The sequence below is a fragment of the Bombina bombina genome, chromosome 9 (genome assembly GCF_027579735.1).
Source record: "Bombina bombina isolate aBomBom1 chromosome 9, aBomBom1.pri, whole genome shotgun sequence".
Lineage (NCBI taxonomy): Eukaryota > Metazoa > Chordata > Amphibia > Anura > Bombinatoridae > Bombina > Bombina bombina.
The window spans coordinates 49,677,247-49,688,906 of NC_069507.1; the positions used below are offsets into that span (position 1 = coordinate 49,677,247).

General features: G+C 35.2%; 1 protein-coding gene across 1 annotated transcript; it reads right to left on the minus strand.

Annotated features, from left to right (window-relative positions):
• Positions 1–2,033: 2,033 nt before the first annotated feature.
• LOC128640386 (pulmonary surfactant-associated protein D-like) lies at positions 2,034–10,865 on the minus strand. The gene is made up of 7 exons (XM_053692878.1): positions 10,739–10,865; positions 8,640–8,756; positions 8,351–8,503; positions 8,174–8,218; positions 6,671–6,823; positions 5,408–5,488; positions 2,034–2,416 (listed from the first exon to the last, which is right to left on the minus strand). Exons 1-7 carry the CDS (start codon positions 10,863–10,865, stop codon positions 2,034–2,036), a joined length of 1,059 nt encoding a protein of 352 aa, XP_053548853.1.
• Between the last annotated feature and the right edge of the window lie 795 nt (positions 10,866–11,660).

Below are 11,660 nucleotides of genomic sequence, written 5' to 3' on the forward strand. Positions count from 1 at the left end.
CTGCAAATTTATACTGCAGTGCCTCGCCATTAACCCATTCTTTTAAGTTTCCGAATTGTAAAGCTCTAACCTAACTCCCTCCACACATTTCCTTCTATGGTTGTATCTATATCTATTGTTCTTTGGTAGAATGCAAAAGTGCACAGTGATTATCTGCTGGAACATGCCTAGAAGCTGTGACCTCAGTTGAAATGCAATGCCTGTGTCTAAACACTGATAAGTAATTTTTGCTTATTTTTGAAAATTATTTTAAAATACTTGCCAGCAATTTGTAAACAATTTTTTCATGCAAACTATTTTTACTTAATTAGCCCTTTTAGGATATGCACAGATCTCAACATGTTTTATGGCACTTTAAAGAAACAATAATCAAATATATACATTTCAAATCTTTCCAATTTTTATAATAAATTGACAGCTTTTTTTTAGTATCATTTGTTGGAGCTCAGTTTCTTTTGCATACTGAGGTTCAGGGACACATGTGTAGCTTGACCACTGTACATATAACACTGTAACTGCTGCCATAAAGCGTTCAAGACTCACGCCAAACCCATGCAAGAACCTGTTCCTACCTCAGTATACTTTCATGAAAAAAGTAAATACTAAAAGAAAGAGATAAATTTGATAGTAATAGTAAACAGGGTGGTTTTTACACTGTATCTGAATAATGACAATTTAAATTTATGTTTATTAAGGTGCGATTGGGTAATGTTCCTAGCCAGGGAACCTATTCACCTACATTTGGGGCCATAAAGGCAGCACCCACTGCCCATCATTTATAATTGTAAATATTTACTTGTGCAGCCCCTTCCCCTGCTTGCCACTCATCCTGGGTAATTTAGTCTGGGATGATTTAAGACCACCATAACTGAGGTGTCAGATAGTTTATGATTAAAGGGGCAAATGTATTAAATGTCTAGTCAACATGATTAAATGAGTCTTTGCAACATAAATTGCAATGTAATATTTGAATATTATTTTTGAATACCCAAATGTCACATCTGATGTTCAAATATTCATATTTTGGGCTAGATTATGAGTGGAGAGCAAAATTGCGCTTTTCCGAGCACGATATTTGCGCTCCACTCAGTAATACCGGTGCATGCAAATGTGAGCTGGTATTACAAGTTGAGCGCAATGCGAACGCAACCTCGCATTTACATTGTAAGGACACTTTGTGCTCACTAAAGCGCTCTTCCATAGGTACCAATGGGAGCCTTGTTCTTATGCCGTGAGACATGGCCAAGAACCAAACACAGTGAAGGGGATTAGTCATGCAGCGATGGGCAGCAAATAAAAAATATATATGTATGTGAATTTATACATATATACTGTATTTATGAGTTTATATGTATATACACACACTGTATATATTTAAATCGAACACACAGTCCCCATAGACTGCAATGTAAAGGTACTTTTAGGTGTTTTTTTTTCTTCTTTCTAACACCCACACACGCTCACTTTAACCCCTAAAACAATTTTTTAAAAAAAATCAAAATAAAGATGCTACGATACTTTGTTTTACAAAGGAACCTCACAGTTTATTTTGGGGGCAATTGGGGGACATTTTTAAAAATAACCAGAGATCTGATCTCTAGTTAATTTCAGGAGCACTAATTGCTACTGGGAGTTCGTGGTAGAATTAACCAGCCACTTGTAATGGCTGGTTATTTATTATGCGTCCGTAAATGGACAAATTTGTTTACGGGTGCGTGATAAATTAGTGCTCCACTTGTAATCTAGCCAATTATATTTGAATACTAACATATGTGTTTCAGAAACATTTAAAAATCAAAATGGACAATTCTTCTAGCATTCAAATGTTAAAAAAAAACATTGACACTACAAAATGTATTTAAAGTGAAAATCTCACAAATATATTTATTATAAAAAAGTGATAAACATGGTACATTTAAAAAGATAGCAGCTAAAAGTCCAGATCCAAAAATTAAAAAAAAACAAAAAACTATCAAATAAATATTAACATTTAAAAGAATGAGCTATATGTACACGTGAAATCTTGAAGCAATTTATGATTCAAATTCACATATAATAATATTCTTGTGGTCACAACTTTTGTCATTCCATTGCCCAAGTTCAGTTATTTCCCCACAGTTTTCACTTTTTCCTCCATTGGGTTCCTTTGTGTGCCAGTTCTTGTAAACAATGGGTTTTCCGTTAAGATACACAAAGCTGCCTTCATTGTTCTTGTCGTTAATACCAATGTATGCCCTCCTGCCTAATGTCTTTGTCACCTGGTAGAGAGCAGCATTCTCACCACTATTCAGTGGAGTTGGTAATGTCCCATGAGCCTTTTCACATGTTGCTTGTGCAGTGACATAATCTGCTTCTTTTCCATTTGTTACATAGATTTTATTCCCTGATGTCATCACTAGGCCTTGGAAGTAGCTCACTGATAAAAGGAAAACAAATCACTAATAATCATGTAATTAAAATCCCAAATTCTAAACTACAACACAGACAGTCTTGTATGCTTTTGTCATTAAATTCTCATCCAAACACCAACTCACTCTTTATACTCTGCCAGGGCCGCCACTAGAAATTTTGGGGCCCCTGACTTAACCATTGATCAGGCCCCCCCCCCCCCCTCTCCTTTGACATGTGCAATTTTTGACCAGGTGACTAAAATGTATATGCACTTTATTCTTAAGTGTCTATTTAAACTTGAAAATGTTGTAAAGGTAGTAATATACAAACACACAGACACACTCATACTCTGAAACACACACACACACATACACATAAGGATTCACATATAGACACTCTAGCAGACACGCAAAGAAACACACAAACACACTCAGACACAGACACCCAAACAGACACTCAGCACTTGATTACATTGACCTGACAAGTAATGAGGTAGACTACAGTTTTGTAAAAAAAAGGTGATTTAGAAAACAAAATATGGAGTTCTGATTATCTTTTTGTAAAGGAAGATGCCAACTAAATAATGACAACAGCATGCAGTGGCTGAAAGGAAGGGCCCTGAACTGCCTAAACAATAATTTAAAGATTAAATGGTGGATTGGTGACTTCCATAAAGGTCTCTTAGTCTCAAAGTCTGTAGATAGATGTGAATAATCAGTAGTAAGGTCAAAATGTCCTAAAAAGGAACAGACGATGGATGGACACACACACACACACACACACACACACAAACTTGCACATACACCCAAGGAAACACCAACATAGACAGCCTCAGAAAACACATAAAGACATACACACACACAGAGACACCCACAGAAAACACACAAAGACATACACACACAGAGAGACAACCACATAAAACACAGAAAGACATACACACACACACTCTCACTGAGACATCCACAGAAAACACACAAACACATACACATACCCTCAAAGAGACACCCACAGAAAACACACACCTTCACAGAGAGATCCACAGAAAACACAGACATACATACATACACACACACACCCTCACAGAGACATCCACAGAAAACAGACATACACACCCACCCTCACAAAGGCATCCAGAGAAAATACACAAAGGCAAACATACACACACCCTCGCAGAGACACCCATAGAAAAAGCTCAAAGGCATATGCACACACCCTTACAGACATCCACTGAAAAGGCACAAATACATACACACCCACCCTCATAGAGAGACCCACAGAAAAAAAATACATACACACTCATAGAGACACAAACCAAAGCACAAAGACATAAACACAGACACCCACAGAAACACTCACAGGAGGAAATATTTATGCACCTTGCATCCCCTAAATCAACAGTGCATGATAAAAACATGCATGATAAAAAAATTGCAGAAATTAAGAGAACACTTTTTAAAGAATCATATTTGTAAATGTGTAAACAAAAATAATTATGTGAATTCAAAATTGTACATTAATTATCTGGGTAGATGACTAGATGAAGAAAAGTACTTTTAAAAGGTTGACATATGTTTGTTTGTTTTTCCCCCATTTAACCCAACCAAGAGCACCATTTCAAATATAGTGTACAAATGTTCCCATCTGTCAGTTGTACTTATGTATTTTGAAAATGCTGTACTCTATATGGTCTTGGTGGAACCATAAGCTGTGATACTCATACCATTAGATCTGGTTAAATGCAGGATTTAGACTTGTTGGTATGTATTTAAAAATTAAGTCAGCTGTAGTGTAAACTGAACAGTGTTAAGCTAACCTGTCTCATTTCAAACACTGAGCAATCTTAGTCTGAGAGTAACATTTTATGCAGATGTAAAAATATTAGATAAAATGCCTCCTTGCATCTGGAAAGTCCTTGCATAAAGGGGCAGTAAACTGGAATGTAATGAAAATATATATAGTAATAAAAAAAACTAATATCTTCCAAAAGGGCACCTACCATTTGTGTATTGAGGAGGAAAAATTTCTACGTGGCTTTAAATATAGAATTTCTACAGCATTGTCAAATAATCATAAATACACTGCTACATATTGCTAAAAAAATGTGTTTTATGGACCCCTGCCCCACCATACAACTACTACCACACTGAAGTTACAATCTGAAATTCCACAAAGAAATAAAAAAAATGCTAAGTAAGTCCTACCTCCTCTGCAAATGAAAGTGATCTGCCGTCTGACTCAGGCACACACTGTACAAAGTGCCAAGTCTGTCTCACACTATGCATAGTGGTTTAGTGCACACTCAAAAATCCTCTCAAATACTAATACTTTACTCCTTGTAATAACATTTCCCATGCTCAATTAGCATTATGCTGTAGTACCCACTGGTGGCTGCCAAAATTAAAAAAAAAAAAAATTTTTTTTTTTTTTTTTTTTTTTTTTAGTTCTTGACTCATGGGGCCCCCTTGGCCCATTGGGCCCCTGACAGGAGTCACCCCTGTCACCCCCTGATGGCGGCCCTGTACTCTGCTCATGTGTTGTCTTTAACAATTACGTTTTACTATAACTATCTACAAGACTTTCTCTGTGTTATCACTGAACCTTGTGAATCCCTAACTTCCTCTGTTCCTAGCCCAATCTTCTTAATTTGAAAAGCTCCCTCAAAGTTAATTTAGGTAAAGAAGCCTATCATGTAACCCATTCAAATGATAGGCACATTACCAAACCTTATAGAAACTACCATCAGCAAAAGACATAACCTCATCTCTTGTCTCTGTCTCACCACCATGACCTTGATGTCTAATCTAATTTTAGTTTTGTTTCTATAATTTGTCTTTAATTCTCTTGTATAATTTTGCAAAATGTTTTAATAATTTTTATCATAATTATGTTTAATGTTCTGGAAAATGGATACATATGCTTTTTTTTTTTTTTTTTTTTTTTTTTTAGAAAATATTGGTGAAGATGTTAGAGCAAAACAGAGGCATGTAATATAGATTAGATTGGATGTGATAATCACCTTTATGAAGAGATGACAGACGTTTTTCTAGAGCAGTTATTTTGTTCTCTAAGTTTGTAACCTTTATAGCCATTGTTGAATCTAAATGTGGGACAAAAAAATAAAGAAATAAAGAAACAAAAAAGTGATACACATTTTTGAATATTCCTTATTTTCCTTGCACAGTTTTGCCTCTGTTTAAACAATTATTAGGAATTGAAAAATACTGCTATAGACACAAATTACTGTATTATTTATATGGCTTTAGTTATTCTATGCTGAAAACATTTTACTTCTGGATACAATTTAAATGATCTGTTTGAATCCTAGAGGCCTATTTAACAATGGTCTTGCGGACCTGATCCGATATAATATATATAATATAATTTAAAGTGCCATAAAACATGTTGAGATCTGTGCACATCCTAAAAGGGCTAATTAAGTAAACATACGCCTAGATTACGAGTCTTGCGTTAGCCTTAAAAAGCAGCGTTGAGAGGTCCCAACGCTGCTTTTTAACGCCCGCTGGTATTACAAGTCTTGAAATGACAGGCTCACTGCTCACTTTTTTGGCCAGACTCGAAAATACCGCAAATCCACTTACGTCAATTGTTTATGGGTTAATAAATATTATGTAGGTATTGGCGATGTTGGGGGCAGCAGATTAGGGGTTCATATGAATAATGAAGGTGGTGGCGGTGTCCGGAGTGGCAGATTAGGGGTTAATAATATAATGTAGGTGTCGGCTATGTCGGGGATGGCAGATTAGGGGTTAATAAATGTAAGATTAGGGGTGTTTAGACTCGGGGTTCATGTTAGGTTGTTAGGTGTAGACATAAAATTTATTTCCCCATAGGAATCAATGGGGCTGCGTTAGGAGCTGAACGCTGCTTTTTTGCAGGTGTTAGGTTTTTTTTCAGCCGGCTCTTCCCCATAGATTCCTATGGGGAAATCATGCACAAGCACGTTTTACCAGCTCACCGCTACCGTAAGCAGCGCTAGTATTGAGGGGAGATGGAGCAAAATGTTGGTCTCCGCTCACTTTTAACGCCGGGTTTATAAATACCCGTAATACAAGCGTTGTCTGTAGGTGAGCGGTGAGCATAAAATGCTCGTTAGCACCGCACACCATTACCGACAAAACTCGTAATCTAGCCGATAGTTTGCATAAAAAAATGAATAGAACAACTGTCGGTACATCATCAGAATCTATGGTTTAAGGGGACTGCATACTAATGGAGTTTCTAGTAAATGTTTCACTATTTTAGTGTAAGAACCATGTACCTGGGGTTCCCTTTTCTCCTGTAGCACCAGTGGCTCCCTTAGCTCCTGCAATTCCAGGAGGACCTGTTGGACCTGCAGCACCCTTAGCACCTGGGGTTCCAGTTGGACCCGTTGCACCAGGAGAACCCATGGAACCCTTTTCTCCTTTCAGTCCTTGCAGACCTTAAAATAAGAGTGAAACAAAATCAACAGAAATCGTTATGTGTTGTTATGGGTTTTCAGCATGTACTGTATTTCAAGTAGATCCTTAAAGGGACATTAAACCCAAAATGTTTATTTTATGATTTAGAAAGAGCATACAATTTTAAACTACTTTCTAATTTACTTCTATTATCTAATTTGCTTCATTATCTTGATATATTTTGCTTAAAAGCATATCTAAATAGGTTCAGTAGCTGCTGATTGAGCCTTGTGTGATTGGCTCACCCATGTGCATTGCTATTTCTTCAACAAAGGATATCTAAAGAATGAAACAAATTAGATAATAGAAGTAAATTGGAATGTTGTTTAAAATTGTATTCTCTACTTGAATCATGAGATAATTGTTTTGGGTTTAGTGTCCCTTTAATTGATGTAATAAATCAAAATATACTTGGTTGAAAAGTTTACCTAAAAATGACTATGAAAGCAAACATGTTCAACACATTATTTATTGAATACATTGTATTTCACACTTTTTTTTCTGTAATTTAGCAAAATATCCATTACAATACATAGTAAAGTCATAATTAGACATTCATGATTTAGACAGAGAATACAATTTCAAACAACTTTCCAATTTACTTCTGTTTTTTTAATTTGTTTCCTTCTCTTGTTATCCTTTGCTGAAAGGTTTATCTAGGTAAGCTCAGAAGCAGCAAAGAACCTAGGTTCTTGCTGCTGATTGTTGGCTGCATATATATGCCTATTGTCAATGGCTCAACCATGCGTTCAGTTAGAAACCATAAGTGCATTGCTGCTCCTTCAACAAATGATACAGAGAGAATAAAACAATGTGATAATAGAAATAAACTGGAAAGTTGTTTAAAATTGTATGTTCTACCTAAATTATGTAAGAAATGTTGGGTTTCATGTTCCTTTAATGAATAAAAATACATAGAATGATCACTGGATACTAGTAATTCCCTAGTAATTCAGTTAATTAGCAGGTTACATACTTTAATAATTGTAGTAAATCAAAATATACCAAAAAACATGCATAATGCAACATTTGCTGAGTAAATATAATGACGTTATTGTTTTCTAGAATTCAGCACAAATGCTCTAAAACTGAATGAAAATGTTTTCCATTTCACCAGTACAGTTGATATTTTATCCGCATATAGCACAGTCTCTGCCTATTAACCTGGAGCTTCTAATAAGATTAATCATTATTTTCTTCTAAACCTTGTGTACCTGGATCTCCCCTGGTTCCTTTATCCCCAGTGGCACCTCGAATTCCAGGAGGACCTGTTGGACCTGCAGCACCCTTAAGACCAGGGGGTCCATTTAGACCTGTTGTGCCAGGAGAACCTATTGAACCCTTTTCTCCTTTTTGTCCTAGAATTCCTTAAAATAAAACCCCATAGATTAATATATTAATTAATAGCTAAACTATTATATTGTATTATATATAAACACACACATTCTTAAATATATATAAAAAAAAAGGCATCTAAACACATTTGGGTTTCTGCTGACCTGGATTTCCTTTGTCTCCTTTAGCTCCAGCATCACCCTTGGCTCCTGGGATTCCTGGAGGACCAATTGCACCCTTAGTTCCTTGTAATCCTGAAGGCCCTGGTGCACCTGTAGTTCCTATTGAACCCTTTTCTCCCTTTTGTCCTTGAACACCTTTAAATAAATATAACATAAAATATATACATTACAGACATAATTTTTTTTTTTACTTAATATGAAATACAACATTGGTATTTTATTTTATTTTTCACGCATTAGTTTATGCATATTTTTTTATTTATTTTTTTACCTTGAATACCATTGATTCCTTTGTCTCCTTGATTTCCTTTGGCCCCTTGGGGACCGGCTTTTCCTGAAGGCCCTGGCATTCCTCTTAATCCTGGTGATCCAGTTTGTCCTGCAAGTCCTACAATCAAAAGCAGAACGACCAATCAATTATTTCAATGGATTTAATACATTTTGCTGCTCTCCTAAATTGCAAACGTCTTGGGTATTGAACAAGTTACAGCAAATATAGCATCCCATGTATAATATAAAAAAAAAAGAAAAATAGTTGTTTTTAACTGATGTGAAAAAATAAATAAAAAAATGATATATATATATATACACAGACATCCCAACCTGCAAAAACTCATTTCAGGAAGGTAGCTTCTCCCGCTACTGCGCCGCCACCCCCCCTCCCAGTTATATATTGGACACCTTGAAACCCTAAATAAGATAGAGATTTATGATTAAAGTAGCTTCCCACTAAAGTCACATTAAAAAAAGTAGCTTTATTGCACAACCACATACAACAAACCTATTTTCCAGTGATCGTACGCTTGTTGAATGCTGAAATATTTTAGAATACGAAGTTTAATTACGTGCAGTAAATAAGGTAGTCTTTGTGTTTTTATTTTATTAGAATCAGTGGGGGCATTTTGGTTACTGATGTATGCTTTGAGGGTTCTATAACGTCCCAGCAACTAAAAGCATTCCTTAAAGAAACACTTTTCTGGATTTGGGCCACATTGGATCATGGTACTTGGAGTTTCAGGGAGATTGCATTCCATTTGCTGGCATCAGGGAGCCGCTATTACAATCAGGGAGACTCCCTGAACTTCAGGGAGACTTGGGATGTCTGTATACATGTTGTATAGAATGATTCAGATTTTGCTTAAATTTCTTTTGCTTTGGTCCCAAATTAAATTCTACACTTAATTTTCACTCTAATTTTGGATATGTTACATCTTGGCAATGGTACGCCATTTTAAATATATATATATTTGACTGTTATAAAAATGATTGCAAATAGTGCATTTTAAAATTTACTGAGAATTTTCTATTATCATGTATTGGTTCGTAACTGAAGAAGGGAAGGTCTTAATGTACATTGTTAGCCCAATTAAAGGGGTTTGCTATTTATTGACATACTCTATTGAAGTACTCTCATTATGAGCTCGATTACAAGTGGCACAAAATTTAGCACTCCCGCTCGTGCGTTAACTTCACCAGAAGTCAACTTTTTGTTTGCGTTGGGTAGTGCGCATATAAGTTGAAAGTAAAAAGCTAACGCTCACATGAAGCCTAACACACACAAAGAGCTGGACTTTGGATATTATGACCGCATTAACCTATTCTCCCACAGACTTCAATAGAGAGTCTATATGAATATATATATAGGTATAGATATGTACATATATATATATATATATATATATATATACTGTATATATATAGGAATATCTAATGATCAATACATAGAACATATTCCCCTATGTGAAGGACATTGTAATGTAAAATATTTACAGTAAATAAAAATTTTAGTGCATTATTAAATATTGAATAAACATGCTTTTTTATGTTTTTAGGTATTTGACTGCAAAGGGCTACAATGTGTATATGAACACCTTATACCATATGTGATACGAGCACTCCTTCTGACAAAAGCTAAAAGCAAAAAAAACCTGATATCTTGCGCAAAAGTTAGCGTGCCACTTGTAATCTAGCCCTATATTAGAATTTAAAATCTAGAAACTTCCTTGATTTTTGTTTTTCTATTTTATTGTAGCTTATTTTTCTTTTTAAATCTTCTTGCAGATTTACATTGTCTCTGTGAAAGAGACATAAAATTATAAAGTAAACCTGATTTTTGTTTATAGAGTATTTTATTTTTTTAACTGTTCCCCTGATTTTTCCATGATATAGACAAATCATAAAATAAGTGCTAGGCCTGATCTTTAAGACTTTAGTCATATTCTTCTTAAGTAGTTCATACTAATTAGATCAAATTCTGGAACTCATTATTTGTTTCATTAATGTTATATTTTACCATTATATTTTTATACTATCACGTCAAAATTGTAGTTCTTTATAAAACCAGATCTATATTTCATATAATGAACTTACCTGGCTCCCCTTTAGGACCAATAACACCATCTCTTCCGTCTCTTCCATTGAGACCCGGAAGTCCTTGTACAACTGGGCACAATGTTGATTTGTCAGGAAGAGACTGACATCGAGGTATCACAGCCATCACAAAAACAACGATGCTTACTTTTGTAAAATGTATCATTTCTAAATTGTTTAACCTGCAATAATACTTAGATTTTGGCTTCTTATAAATTTCCATCCAAAGATGTAAATACTAAATAAAACTCCAAGTAATATATTTAATCTCTCTCTCAACCTCTCTATCTCTATCTCAACCTCTCTCTCTCTCTCTCTCTCTCTCTCTCTCTCTCAATCTCTCTCTCTCAATCTCTCCCTCAATCTCTCTCTCTCAATCTCTCTCTCTCTCAATCTCTCTTTCAATCTCTCTTTCAATCTCTCTCTCTCTCTCTCTCTCTCTCTCTCTCTCGCTCTCTCTCTCTCTCTCTCTCTCTCTCTCTCTCTCTCTCGCTCTCTCTCTCTCTCTCTCTCTCTCTCGCTCTCTCTCTCTCTCTCTCTCTCTATATATATATATATAAAGGGAATCAGAGAGAACAAAATATATAAATATATATATATTTGACCTTTCTCTTGTTGCAGAGATTCAACAACAATGCCAATGTTGGAGAGTCAAAAAGTAACTCTTATACTTGCAATTATTGATTATAAAAAGTACCATTGAACTTTGCACAATGACACTTGCTAGATGTTTGATCATTTTACAATAATGTCAGTTGCTTTCTGTAACGTTGTGTTAAGGGAATGAGTAGTCATATACTGGAATTTTTTAGCTGATGTTGTTTTAAGTGTTACACAATAGGAAAGTAATGTTCTGGATTAAATCCTACAATGTAGGAAGACGTTTATCTAGGTAAATATTGCAACTGAGTTTCAAAGCATT